This window comes from Elephantulus edwardii, unplaced genomic scaffold (assembly GCF_000299155.1).
Source record: "Elephantulus edwardii isolate Elephantulus edwardi_28Jun2011 unplaced genomic scaffold, EleEdw1.0 scaffold00003, whole genome shotgun sequence".
Lineage (NCBI taxonomy): Eukaryota > Metazoa > Chordata > Mammalia > Macroscelidea > Macroscelididae > Elephantulus > Elephantulus edwardii.
Genome location: NW_006399753.1, coordinates 27,072,976 through 27,088,277, shown reverse-complemented (window position 1 = coordinate 27,088,277; position 15,302 = coordinate 27,072,976). Strand labels below are relative to the sequence as shown.

Genomic DNA, 15,302 nt, shown 5'->3' with positions numbered 1-15,302 from the left:
AACTGGGAGGAGGGTAGAGAGAATAGTGCAACAATGAATGAGTGGAAGCCCAAAATCTCTGTAAATGTTTATAAAAATTAATAAAATATAATTATAGAAAAAAAAAAGAAGATGAAAATAACCTATGGTTCACAAAAATGCATTTCTGCTCTCAGGTATAAAACTTGATGTAATCTGCTATTAAACCCATTCAAACATCATCTTTATATATAATCTTGTAAAAATGTCATGTTGTAGTTATGAAACCATCAGAGATCTTCTGCACCAAATTATAGGTTTTTTAAAATTTCAAATGTCATTATCCTATTATTTTCTCATTTGCCTTTGTACTGAATAAATTTCAAGCCACTCAGAATAAAAGTCAAAACAAAATACTACTTTATTAACTGTTAAACTCAGTCTAAACACATTTGTACACACCAATTTAATTTAGTATAAAAACTGAGTAGGATGCCTAGAACATATGCGTCTTCCTTGTGCTGTTAGGTGCTGAGATGGGACATTCTTAGTGCATTACTTACCTGGTTTCCCCCAAGTCCATGACATGTATACATAATTAACGGCTTGCCTCCTTGATTATTTTCTCCCACATCCAGACATAGATGCTGACCATAGCTTTTAATCTAAAGAGAAATGTTCAAGTTACAATATATCTTTCATTAAAATCAAAGAACTTTAATATTTCTAAATGAATTTCAACAAGTTGTGTGTTCATAATAATAATGTAAAACTCTTCAAAACAATAAATCAGAAAACTATTTCAGCAACTTTTCCTAAACCACATAATTGTTGGTGGCAAGGAATACATCAAGTAAAAAGGAACAGGAAAATACTTACATATCCAGCTATAACAGGATTAAGGTCTGGCACATATGCTTCTGGGTAAACAGTGTTCAGATACCATGTAAAATTTTTACATTGAAGGCGGTGCTTTATTTCCAATCTTTTTGAAAGATCACCAAATGATTTCTGGGGAAAGAGAAGAAATGAAGTGGATGTGTAATCAAACCTATACTGATAAAGTACTTTCATGCATTTAAATTTAGGACTTGTGATTCAGACATTTAACCTAATGTTAGTTTTCATTTGTGCCACAAACCTCTCCGACTGTGAAAAGCTGTGACATATGAATGGAGTATCCAAATTTATTTAATCTTTAAAGTGACATAGGAGAAAAATAGATAAGAGTGTCAATACTTAATACAATTTGTATCTCTTTTCTAGTTAAGACAACAAAAAATTAACACAGTTGGGAAGAATTTTTAAAAATTTTCAAGGGCCCTATATATTTGGAAGCAAGAGTGGCATTCACTTCCTAAATAACATATCTCCGGAAACTCTATGAACTTTGATAAATGTCGATACTTGTAGAAGGGCTTCAGGCCTTTTATTCATAGGGTTGCTATGAGTCATGCTCAACTCTAAGGCAATCAACAACATACCTAGGTATCTCTAGTAGCCTAGTGGTAAGGAGTTGTATCTCCAAACCAAAGGTATACAGTTTACATCCACCAGATGCTCCATTAAAGATGGAAAATCTCCTACCCTGTGATTAACTGCCTCTAAAAACCCACTGGAGGGTCTACTATGAGTTGGTTCCTATTCAGCAGTATATAACACCACCATGGCAAGATGTGTCTGTCTCTACTGCAGAGAGGACTAGGAGTAGCAGGGCAGTGGGGCTGTGCCTAACAACTGGGTGGGGGCCCAGGATTCTGGGAAGGTGGCTCCCCATCCTCATTCTCTGGAGGGCTAGTTGGTGGTGTAGCTGGGGTGGATGTTGAGGCGGTCATAGAGGGTGATGTAGTCGTCTGGGCAGGTCATGAGGTTCTTCTCCATGCACATGTTGAAGCTTTTGTTCTGAAACATAGCAAACACTGCCAGGTGTGGCAAGAATTTATTCCAAGTTAGTTAAAATACTTTTGGCATCTCGTGCACAGTGGAGGCTTGGCCCCCGTAAGTTTGGTTGCTGGTCCTGTATGTGCAGGCTGGCTGTATGTGCAGGTCCTGTATGTTCTGTATGTCCAGGCTGGCTCCCTGGACCCTCTTTCCCTTGGGCCCTTAGAGAGTCCCTAGGGTGTAGCTCTGGGTCAGGAGACAAGTGTCAAAATCTCAGAGCCTGTGCGGGGGCGAGGGAGTGCAGTGGCAATGTGGCCAGCTTGGCCTCCCCAGAGAATGGAAGCCACTTGCCAGAAGTGGAAAAAGTTTTTATTGCCCAAGGTGGGTGATTTTAATCTGCAGCTCTCAGGTCTGGTTTTAATTGTTTGTTTTTTGTCAAACATTCTTCTACTAAGTGGTATAGCACTGGTCTGTCTATTTGCTGTACAGAGGTAACTCGTGGTTGCTGTGATGCTAAACACTGTGACATTGATGTGTCAAATGCGATAATGGTTACCCATGGTGGACAGTGTTTGATGGAACTTCCTGATTAAAACCAGCTTGGATGCAAGAATGGCATCTACCTCTGACATAGCTTGCCTCTGGAAACTTTATGAACAGTACTCAGGTCTTTCTTTCATAGGGTCACTACGAGTTGTCTATAACTCGACGGCACCTAACAACAACAACAACTACTAAATAAAGGTTATTACATAGACATAGGAAGAAGAACAAAATAGATTTTGGAAGAGACTAAAACATGAAAGAAATGAACAGAAGATTACAAAGAGCAAGGGAAAGGCAGAATTAAGTCTTTATAACGAAATGTGCAAAGAGCTGGGGTTAGGAAATAAAAAAGAAAATAATTCATTTACATTTTCCCAAGCTAAAAGAACAGAAAAACAAATTCAAGCCTCAAGGTGCAATACTGAGAAATGCAATGAGCAAAATCTTGAATGATCCAAGAAGCATCAGAAGATGGAAGGAATATGCAGTCATTGTACCAAAAAGAATTGTCCAACACGGAAATATTTTAGGATAATCAAGAGCCAATCCTAATGAAGGAAGAAATTAAAAGTGCACTGAAGACACTGACGAAAACTAAGGCGCTAGGAATTGATGAAATACCAATTAACATCTTTCAACTAACAATGCTACCCTGGACATACCGGTCTGTACCTAGAAATTTAGAAGACAGCTACATGGCCAACTGATTGAAAAGAGTCATATTTGTTCCTATTCCAAAAAAAAAGTTATTTAACAAAATGTGAAAATTACCGAGCAATATTGTTAATATCACATACAAGCAAAATGTTGATTATCCAAAAACAGCAAGAACCATACACTGACAGAGAATTTCCCACAGTTCAAGCTGGGTTTAGAAGAACCTGTAGCACCAGAAATATTAGCGCTAATGTCAGATGGAACTTGGCAGAAAGCAGAGAATAAAAGAAGAATATCTGTTTGAATTTTATTGACTGTGCACAGGTATTTGAATGAGTGGATCACAACAAACTATAGATAGCACTAAGAAGAATGGGAATCCCAGAACATTTCGCAAAAGAATATTGCTCAAAAGAAATATATACCTAAAACAAAAAGAAAGCTGTTTTCCGAATAGAGGAGGGGAACACTACATGGTTTAAAAATCAAGAAAGGTGTCTGTCAGGGCTGTATCCTTTCTCGATACCTATTGACTCCGTAGGCTGAACAGGTACTTCGAGAAGTTGGGTTCTAGGAAGAAAAATGTGTCAGCAGCGTAGGAGGAAGACTCATCAACAACCTGCATTTTGCAGATGACATACCTCGCTTACTGAAAGTGAGGACTTGAAATACTGGCTGCAGAAGATCAAAGACTGTAGCCTTTAATATGGATTACATTACAATGAAAATATAAATCTTCACCTCTGAATTGATAGGCAACATCATGTTAGTTTAAGAAAAGACTGAAACTATAAAAGACTTCATCTTATCTGGATCCATAATCAACACCCTTAACCTCAACAGTCAAGAAATCAAAAGATGTATTGTACTGGGAAAGTCTGCTGTCTCCAAAGTACTGAGGAACAATCATGTCAGTTTGAAGACTAAAGTGTTCCTGATTCAAGCCATGGTCTTTTAAATTACTTGCAATGCATGTGAGAGTTGGACAATGAATAAGGATGACAGAAGGAGAGTTGATGCCTTTCAATTACAGTGTTGGTGAAAAGTACTGAATATCCACCCCATGGACTGCCAAAAGAGCAAACAGGTATGTCTTGGAGAAGTTACTGTCAAAGTGCTGTCAGAGGCAAGGATGGTGAAACTTCATCTCACATACTTTGGGCATGTTGCTTGAAGGAAAGACAGAAAGCCCTCAATAAGACAGACTGATACAGTGACTGCAATAATGAGTTCAAGTATGTCAGAGAGAAGGATGGCAAAGGATAGAATAGGGTTCAGATCTGTTGTTCATAGGGTCACACAAAGTCATATTCCATTTAACAGCACATTACAGCAACAACTAAACATCAAAGATATATAGCCTATAGGCAAAACTTTATAGAGAAAAATCATATTTCATATGTAAATTTGACATTTGATGATTCTATCACATTTCTAAGGCTGCACTATTTTACAAAAATGTGCAGCCTTATCTTCCTCTGGCATTATGGCTGGTCGGTTCAAACTGTTAGTTTTCAGGTGGCAGTCAAGTTACTCGCTGCACCACTCTGTTATGGAAAGGTTATCAATGAAGGAAAATGTTTTCTTCTGTCAATTTCACTGTCTTGGACCAAGGTCTTCTGGCAAACAGTATGAGGCTCTTAAGACTCCAGGTTAGCTCATACATTTTAGTAGGTAGGTCCTGTTTCCCTTGTTTTAAAAAAAAAAAAAGGCTTTCTGGTTCATTAGCTGCTTTGTGGGTAAGAAAGCAGAGCATGGGCTGCACATAGCACCCATGTAGCCATTAGCCGGGTGCCTTTGTGCCGTACAAAATCTACCCAGTTTCGGCAATCCCGGGTAAGAAAAGATTGCAATCTAACCCCACAGTGCTTGAGATTACAACAACAGATAAATTACAGGGAGACAGAGTATATATTTAAAAAGAAAAAAGGCAGAAAGATGTAACTAGATCTTTCTTTTTTCTTTTTTTTTTTCCAGGGCAGTCAAAATGTCAATACCCTAGACTCTGAGGAAATACCCCTCAGCTTAGTACTGTCTCTTACATTCAGTGCCAATCACTGAAACCTGTTGATATAATGGCAGTACTTTTATCATATCCAACATTAATGTTGTTGGAATTGAGTTTTTATTTTATTAGGCATTGAGATTTTACACAATTCTCATCTATGACAGTTTGGTAACAGCAGCTTCATATATTCCCGAACACATTTTCTTGTTTCACAGTGACCCTGTGAGATAGGCAGGCCTATCTTTAGAGGCCTATTCTTCAGAGGGAAGAAGAGCAGAGGAGCCTGCTAAGCATATTCTCCATGCTCGGCAACCTCTCAACCACTCCAGAAAGTCCTCTCTTCATTTTATCATCTCAAGATGACTCTCCAAGGTAGCAAATCTGGTGAGTAACGGAATCAGAATTTGTGGGGGGTGGGTGGGTGGGTGGGGGTGAAAACAAAAGCAAAATATCTTTAACATTCCAGGTTAATCACAGGGCATGCTCTTGACTTTGTCTCTCTCCATTCAAAAGGCCACTTAGCACCTTCATTTATGTGTTAATCAGTTTCAAAAACCAGTAAAATCAGGTTTCACTTAATCTTATTTTAAGTGCAATATTGAATCAAGGCAATTTTGAAATGGAAGTATCCTCCAGACTAAAAAAAGATGACAAAACTTAGAATATCTAAATTATTTTATACTATCCACTCAGTAGTTCTTTAAAAAAGAATAAAACAGACATCAGTGAGATATATCTTTATAGTGGGAAAATGTGTAGACCTTCAAAGAACAGAATTCTTTTTTCTCTGTTGTATTTAAGACTCAAATAAGAGAAAGGACACAAGAACTTGGGGTGAATTTTGTTAACTGAATTCATTAACATTAACTTACTTGTTTGACAATTTTTGCTGCATCTGTGTTTCTCCTATAAAATATTTCCTTGTATTCATCCATCCAGACTTCTGCAAGGCGAACTTGGTTGCGGGCAATCACCTGAGTGCCTTTTGGGAAGGTATGAGGGCTTTTGCTACGAAAAACATGTCCAACAACAGAGCAAGGCATAATCTCCAACTGCCCACCACATTGCCAAACCTGATAATTAATGATAATTGTTTAATTTGAAAATGTTTTAGGAAGGTCAAAGTGTTGTTTTTAAGTTCACTTTTAAGATTTTAATGAAAATACAGAGATAAACTTATTATATTTTTTTTACAAATAATACTTGCCCCCTGAAATTTCAATTTGGGATCTTAAGCATAAACAACAATTGTATTAAATAACACAAATATTAGAGACAATAAACCATTTTTTTAATAAAGGAAGTTATGTCCAAAATTTCTTAATTTTTTTTTCACCCAATTAAGCAAACAATCTGATTGCATGGGAATACTTCTGCATTTGACTTCTACTTTCTTCTATAACTTATGTGGTCACTTCGTCTGAATAAGAAAATCTTTCTGCTATGAATGTCTGGAACCAAGTGAACCCTGCATTCACTTACCCCTTTCATATTTATTTTACACTTAAGAAAACAATGCCAAACATACATTCTTATCAAAGTACAACCTAGTTATTTTGTGAAGCAGTTGGTCATCATAAATAATGCATATCTTTTTAGTACTAAAAATTTTTAAAAAACAACTTACTTGCACTAACATTAAATAAAATGGCAAGACAAGATCTTAATCCCTTTTCATTTAAATAATTATCTTGATAATTGGTTTTGCCAGAAATAAACACTAAGCAAAAATTCTGAAATGAAGTCATGTATAACAGTTAATGTAGCCATAAGAAAAGGAGTCATATATCTCTCTCTCTCCTCTCACTTTTTAAACAAATGGTATGTTCAACTAAACAAACTATATTTGATATATAAATGTGCTAGGAATACCAAAATGAATAAATAAAACTCTATATTTAAAAGATTCAAGCTTGGCTACAATTATTACTGCCAGTGTATGATGGAGCCAGACAAAATGTGAATATTCCAACTCCTAATTCAGTCCTTTTCAAACCACATTCCAGTCAAAGGTATGAAAAATGAACTACAGAGCCAATTGAAGGAAAATGAATGCATGAAATCAATAAATGAGGTACACATGGAGACCATCCAAAACCTTTGTTTTGTATCTCATATTAACTTTTAATGTGTATAGAGAAAAACCAACTCATTTAATCACGAGTTAAGTCTAACATTCTTTAAAATTATACATAAATGTTTTTCCATTCTAACTCCCTTGATAATCAACTCATTTCCTGGAGCACTGGATTTAATTATATTTATCTTGGCTGGAACTCAGTAGCTACAAGTGCATTAATTGGTGCTATAGCTTGGACACAGAAGTTTAACTGATTTATTCTTTTGACACCGGCAATAACAAACAAATATATTAAGTTACATGTTAAAAAGGAATATTATGAACTTTTTAGGAATTCCATTTTAGGAACACAGAAAGTAAAGAATGTGCACAGCAATCTGTATTTATCAACGAGAACACAATACAGCCCACTGTTTAATGTATGTACACTCTTTTATCACCATAAACTTACTCTGAAAGACATTTCTATGTTTTCACCTCCCCAGATTTCCATTTCTTCATCATATGTTCCAATATATTCAAAATACTCTTTTGATATAGAAAAAAGGCCTCCAGCAAAAGTAGGTGTCCTGAAAAATAATTCATTATCAATGTTATTATAAAAACCAAAATTAAATTGCATTAAGAGAGTCACATTTTCAACCAAATAAATAAATAAATAAACAGATATCACAATCCCAAAGCTCCTATCTAGGTCAAAAATTATTTGTAATGTTTTGGGGGAAATGCAAACTTATTTTGTCTTCTAGTAAAGCATAGTTACTGTCTTCTCCTAATCAAGCTTAAATATTTATACGCAGTAATTATGAGGAAGGTCTAAGATTTCACTTAACTTTATTCAGTGGCATCATGTGTAGAATCCTGATAGTGTAGTGTTATTGGGCTGCTAACTGAAAGGTCCTGTTCGAATCTACCAGCCACTCAGTTGAGGGGAAAGCAAGAAAAATTTCAGTCTCCTCTGACAAAGCTTTAGAAACGTGATAGAGGTAGCTATGAATCGTAACCAACTCAATAGCTGTGGGTCGCCTGACATCATGTGAGTACCTAGGAAAGCAATGTCTTTATTCCTTAAATACAGAATGGATTACTTCAGATGCATTGTGCTATAAAAGCAAACAGTATATCAACACAACTCATTGCCACTGAGGAGGAACTGACTCACAGCTGAGCCTCTATTTGAGTTTCTAAGGCAGCATCAGGATGGATGGTGAAGAGATTGAGATTGTTCACAGCTTTAGTTTGCTTGGCTCCACAGTCAACAATCTTGGCACCAGTAGCCAGGAAATTAAAAAACATTGAGGACTCTCCTTCATAGAGTCACTATGAGTTGCCTGCGATTCGACAGCACTTCAACAACAACTGCGATAGGAAAGTCTGCTGTTAGGGACCTCTCCAAAGTACTAAAGAGCAATGGTGTCTCTCTGGAGACTAAGGTACGTCTGACACAGGCCATGGTCTTTCCAATCACTTGTTATGCATCAGAGAGTTGGACAATGACTAGGGAGGATAGAAGGAGAATTGATGCCTTTGAGCTGTGGTGCTGGAGAAGAGTGTTGATGGTACCATGGACTGCTAGGAAAACAGATTCAACCTGGAGAGGGTTAAACCAGCGGCTCCTTAGAGGCAAGGATTCTGAGGCTTCGTCTAACATACTCTGGACATGTTTTTGTAAGGAGGGACCAGTCCTTGGAGAGAGACATCATGCTTGGGAGGGTGGAGGGACCATGCAGGAGGGGAAGGCCCTCTATGAGGTGGATTGATTCAGTGACTGGGGTAATCGGGATGGGTTGAAGACAGCACAATTGGCACAGGACAGAGCAGAGTTTAGGGCGACAGCACATAATAACAACAACAACAACAACAACTAATCTCACAGGGGGAGATTGTCCCTCTTTCTCCCTGGGAGAAGCTTCAACACCAATAAGTGCCTTTGAGTTAGCAACTCAACTCTTTACGGACTATGTCACAAGAGTCCCCTGAGAGTTCATACATATTGAAAGAAATTGTATGGTGAAAATATAAGACTTTGAGAGTAATCAACTTACTTAATTGGGTAGGTTTCATCTTTCCTTCTTTGCTTTTCGTGATCGGGAAGGGATTCCCAGCCAAAGGAAAGACTCCAGTCAAAGTTTCCACGGTTATGGTTAATTCCATAAGGAGAAGGTTTGTTGAATTCAAAAGTATTAAGATCTATTGATGCAATATCTGGACTTACAACAGCTGTGTAGTTCTCAGCTATTCTGGCCAGCAATGGCTCTAACCAACCATAGAAACACTCACCTAGCAGAAATAAAATTGTAATTAATTTCATGAGAAAAATGAGGTTTTCTTTTTCTTTTTTTGGACTAAGGTTTCTAGATAAATAACTACAGCAAAGTCCTCTATGTTTTGAATATTTGCATATGAAGCTTTTGGGGTTTTTTAAAAAAGTGTGTGTATATGTGTATGTGATGAGAATGAAGGTAAAGTATGATTCAGCATTATGTTAAGAAAATTCCCCTAAATATGATTATTTTCCCCTATTTAGAAAGGAAGTAATATTGGTATATTTAGGGGTCCCAAATGAATTTTACTTCAAAATAGGTTGTGAACAAGAATAATTTTAAGCACCATCTCATCCAAAACTCAGTAGTTTCATTTCTTAAATTTGTCTCTTTGAGCCAGGTATAGTAACTGAAATCTTTGTCTTTGACTGGATCTTAATGGGAAAATAAGTTAATGCTTCAGAATGTTCTGAATAGTTGGGGACAAAAGGCCAATCTAAGTTGCTCTAGCACTAAAGGAAAGGAGCGATGATGTCAAGCAGCCCTGGGAAATCTGAGTCCTGGCACAGCAACTGTCTGACAAAATATATAATAGATTCACTGCTGCTGACATACGTAGTCCTAATCTGGATTTCCTAAGGAGCTGAACCTGGCAGTGGGGTCCAGAAGAAGCCACTTGGAAGCAAAGATTACTACTAGGTTTGAATTGTTTTCATTTTGGACTAAAAGTAAAAAATAATAGAAAATAGGTAATTTCTCTTTTAAAAGTCCTCATGAATCACATTTAAATGCTCTTCATCTGTCAAGTATCTTATATAGGAAAGTACTTGATGTAAAGGCTCTAAATTACTTAAGCAAATCTAAGAGTCTTGTAACAGAAGCAAATCTGAGTCTTGTAACAGAGTCTGCTCAGAACAAGGGTGTCAGGTTAATAAACAGCCTATGGACTGGTCCATCCAAGACTAAACACTCTTAGAAACATTAACAACAAAATTCACTCAAAAGCTACTCAACCTTTAGTAATTCCTAACAGTTACATTAAACATCATTTTAAGAGTTATCTTCTAAATGCTTTATTTAAAAACTCTGGCACTGGAAGAAATTAAAATGCCACAAGGAAGAGCAGCAGCAACAAAAACACAAATCTACAATGTTCATCGATGAGATACCAAAAGTAGTAGGGAGAGGGGAAACATATCAAGTAGCATAGGAGAGGGATTCTTTTCTTTTTGAAGGAGGGGAAAACCCCAAAAACCTCCCTGACCTATATATATTAAAATTTTCAAAATGAAGGCAAACTTAAATGATAAAGTTAGTGATATTTAAACAACTTATCTAACTGTAGGAAAGAAAACAATAGTGGAAAACTTGGTATTTAACAGAATGATCTTTTAAAAAACATAAAAAGAAAACCCAGGTAAAGATAACCCTCAAAGAAAAGGCAGTAAATGGAGGTGTAAAGGTGGAAGAGCTTTAAACACAAGGCAAGAACAGTTTAAATGGAAAGAAGTTCCTGTCCAGAGCTGCTTGGGTTCTTACTGTTCTAATCATCAGCTGAAGATGGCACTGAAGAACACACAGGTTTTTAAAGCAAAAGCTTCCTTACCCTATCAATTCGATTAGGGGGAGAAGGAAGAAACAGGTTACAACTAATGCCTACACACATATACTTACAATGAGCATCTAAAAACGTGAGTGTTTCCGCTGTTGCTACTGATGCTCCTAGCAACCGTGCAGTGATCAGACCTTTTCTTTCTTTTTGTCTCACTACTCTTACTATTGAAAATTGCTTAATATATTCTTCCAGTTTACCGTGTAGGTATTCTGTAAGGGAAAAGCAAAAAAACCACGGTATTAATTCTTCTAAAGTTATTTTGGTATTTATCATCGTTGTTGTGTACTGTTGAATCAGAACCACGCACAGCTGACTCTCCAGTGGATTTTCAAAGACAGTTAATCACACAGGAGGAGACTGCCCATCCTTCTCCTGTGGAGCAGTTGGTGGACTCAAACTCTGTGCCTTCAGGATTGCAGTGCAGCTTCCTGCCTCTAGGCTACCAGAGTTCCCAATAGTTATGAGAGATAATAAAGCCACAGATCAGACACACTTCCCCTTCATAATCTTAGCATTGAATAAACTGTTTCATTAAGATGAAAATAAGACCTTTATTTTACATCTTCACCACTAGGCCAATTGGCAGAATCAGGATGGATGGTGCAGAGACTGAGATTGTAAACAACTTCAGTCTGCTTGGCTCCACAGTCAACACTCTTGGCACCAGCAGCTAGGAAATTAAAAGACGTTCTGTGATGGGAAAGTCTGCTGTTAGGGACCTCTCCAAAGTACTGAAGAGCAATGATGTCACTCTGGAGACTAAGGTGCTCCTGATAGAGGCCATGGTCTTTGCAATGACTTGCTATGTGTCAGAGAGCTAGACAATGACTAGTGAGGTTGGAAGGAGAATTAATGCCTTTGAGCTGTGATGTTGGAGAAGAGTATTGAATATACCATGGACTGCTAAGAAAACAAACAGATTCATCCTGGAGAGGGTTAAAGCAGGCTGCTTCTTGGAGGCAAGAATTCTGAAGCTTCATCTGACATACTTTGGACATGTTGCAAGGAGGGACCAGTCCTTGGAGAATGACGTCATGCTTGGGAGGATGGAGGGATAGCGCAGAAGAGGAAGACCCTCTATGAGGTGGACTGATTCAGTGACAGGGGTAATGGGAGTACGTGTGTCAGAGACAGTGATTGATACTGGCACAGGACAGAGCAGGGTTTAGGGATGTGGTACATAGGGTTGCTATGAGTTGCAGGTGACTCAATGGCACATAACAGCAACAACAACAACTGGAGTGAAAAAATATATCAATTAAAGCAAATCGTAACTTCTAAACTACTATACCACATTACATTAAAATATATGTTGAGTCTCTATCCTACATATTGTTGTTATGTACTGTTTAGTCAGAACTGACTCATAGCTGACCCTCCAGCAAGTTTTCAGAGGCTATAAATCATACAGGAGCAGACAGCTCCTCTTTGTCCCATGAAGCAGCTGGTGAATTTGAGTCACCTGCTTTTGGACTGGCAGTGCAACTACTCACCCCTAAGCCAGCAGAGAGCCCATGTTAGTTAATATAATGGATTAATTAGCTACATGTTAATTAATAGAATGGATTTGGGAGGAGGTAAAAGACTATAAATAAAGTGAACTCCAAGAGTTGAGAAGACTCATTTAAAACTTGAAGAACAATGACTAAAGGATAAAAGGTAATCAAATTCGGCAAAAAACCACCACATGTTTATCAATTTTTTAATTGTCATTTAAATATGGAAATCTTGGAAACAAATGATGGGTACCAAAAAGATTTTCTAACATTTAGACATTCCTTCTCTCATCGTCAGTAGTGGATCTGAACAGCAGAGTGGTGCAGCGAAACTCTGTATGGGCTAAGTCAGCACAGCTTTCATATTTGGCAGTGATCAAAATTTGGGATTAAAAAGGTTTCAAGAAAGATGAGTAGGTAAGTAAAAGAGTACTACCTTTTGGGAATACTTTTGCAAGGAGTAGACATTTTTCAAAAGTTTTAGGGGCTCCTGACACAATTCTTTTCCAGTAAAAATATGAGAATAAAGGACTGCGTAAATCAAGAACGAAATTTAAAGGTAGCAATATTTTAGTAAAGACTGTAATTTCAGATTTACAGTTTTCTGATTTGCATGAGATACATAACAAGCAAAAATTGAGAAAGTTAAGTAGGTAAAAGAAAACCACATTAATCAAATTAGTCAAGTGTTGCTCATATTTTTAAGCAAATTCCCAGTCTGGTTTTTCATCATTAAATGATTGATTCTTCATTGAGTATATAACCAGGGCCCATAGCATAGCCTCAAAAAGACTTGAAAATATTGAGAAACCAGTACATGCCCTGGGGAGGATGTTTCTACCAGATTTCAAAAGCAAATGTGGACGACTTTGGCTTCATTTGATTACATACGCCTTTTCAAGCAATTCCTCAGGAGAAATATTGGCAATCTCCTCCAGTGCAATTTACAGCCTCAGATACAAAGTCAACAACCAACCACTAGTCAGTTCCAACTAGATCACAATGAGTTATTAAGTTGAACAGTCTAGATCTAAGTTGAACAGTCTAGATTTAAGAGTTGTTCATTCAAAAGTTTTACATTACTGACAACACAGAGGTATGTGGTTTGAATATACCAGATGCTCCACGAGAGAAAGAGAGGCAATCTCCTTCCCTGCCATGTACTGCCTCTGAAAACCTGCTGGAGGATCAACTATGGATTGGGTCCAAGTCAATGGTAAACAGCAAGAAACACTCGTAAAAGAGATGAGAGTCCAGTTACACTCCTTTGAAAATTAAATATGTCTAACCCTTGTTTTTAAAGGGTAGTAGAAAAACAACATTTTTTAAACACTTATGTAAAATGAAATTTTCTGAAACACAAGCAGGATTGTAACTTGTTAAAAATATAATAGCAAGTATTTTATGCTCTAAGAGACTTGAAACATAGAAACCTATAAAACAGACATTTCAAAGGTCTTAATGGAGATTGATTTTTAAAATGGAGTCACAAAAGGTTCTTTCAATAAACTTGACATTTTCAAATTGTTAAGAAATTTATTTACCAACAACTTCTGAATTAGCTATAATTTAGAGTCTTTTAAAATAAGTCCCAACCCACATTTAGTCTCCTTTGTTAAGGTAAGAGCCCTAATTTCCCATGATGCCATTACTTTCAGTCTTGTGACTTTGGACAAATGATTTTACATTTTTGTACCTTGGTTTCATTATGAAGATGGGGGATAATAAGAGCTAAGCTTACCAGTGGATTTTTGGGAAGATGAAATGAGAGATTACTGCACACAAATAAAGCATTTAAGACTAGCACAAGAACTATGCTCCAAAAATGTTGGTTATCTTTGGTTTTGCTAATCTGGGATTTAACTCTCTCACTCTTACTTGATTATCAACATAATCATTCGGCTTTCTCCATAAGCAAATTGCAATCAGGGACAACAGTTTCTCCCTCAGAGGCTTCTTTAAAACAATCAGTGACATATTTTCCATAGTATATACTCATTAACTGAAAAGATTGCTTTTCAAGAAGATACGTTTTCTACCATGCAAAGAGAACTCTGGCTATGGAAACCATGGTTCAAACACCAGTGCTGATTGCTAGAAGATATTGTAAAAATATTCAAATTCTGTGAACATATAACCCCATTTCTCCTAACTTATGCAAAGGTATAATTCAAGATACACAAAATAAATTTTAAAAGATATGAAAAGTAAAATAAGCATAGTCATTGTGGTATCACCCAGGGTGTGACAGTATCTGTGCAGTATCTTCATGGGTGAAGAGAGATAAGTGATTACATAAAATGCCACTAGTCTACCCTTGCCATTAAAGACAAAGTTTCAAAAGCAAAAGAAGCAGGCTAATAACAATGTCATATAAAAATGTCAGGTTTCAAATTTGGATTTCTGGCATAATTACACAAATGATATTATTTAAACAGTGAACAGAAGAGACAAGACAAAATGGCTGAAATGAAAAGTTTTAGTGCATATCATTTTAGATTCTGATTCTTTTCAATGTTCTAAATTTGAGAAATTAAATAACAGTTACACATTCAACTGAAGAATTAGCATGCTCCCCTCTTTGCTGATGAATCAATGTTGACTCATAGCAAACCAACAGAACAGACTAGCACTGCCTCATTAGGTTTCTACAGCTGCAATCCTCAGGGAAACAGAGTGCCACATCTTTCTCCTTTGTAGCAAGGGGTGGGCTCCAAAAGCCAACCTTTTGGTTAGCAGCCCAGGATTTTACCCCCTATGCCATGGGGATTCTTTTTTTCTTCTCTCCAACCAGTTG

At 37.0% G+C, this 15,302-nt stretch overlaps 1 protein-coding gene across 1 annotated transcript in view; it reads right to left on the bottom strand.

Moving 5' to 3' along the window:
* GALNT3 (UDP-N-acetyl-alpha-D-galactosamine:polypeptide N-acetylgalactosaminyltransferase 3 (GalNAc-T3)) overlaps window positions 1-15,302 on the bottom strand; it is a 78,339-nt gene that overhangs the window by 19,184 nt on the left and 43,853 nt on the right. The window contains exons 4-9 of the mRNA XM_006879338.1: window positions 11,069-11,218; window positions 9,176-9,410; window positions 7,582-7,699; window positions 5,923-6,123; window positions 838-969; window positions 522-623 (exon numbers count right to left, since the gene is read on the bottom strand). Of these exons, the coding sequence (XP_006879400.1) occupies window positions 522-623; window positions 838-969; window positions 5,923-6,123; window positions 7,582-7,699; window positions 9,176-9,410; window positions 11,069-11,218 (938 nt within the window). The remainder of the gene's footprint in view (window positions 1-521; window positions 624-837; window positions 970-5,922; window positions 6,124-7,581; window positions 7,700-9,175; window positions 9,411-11,068; window positions 11,219-15,302) is intronic.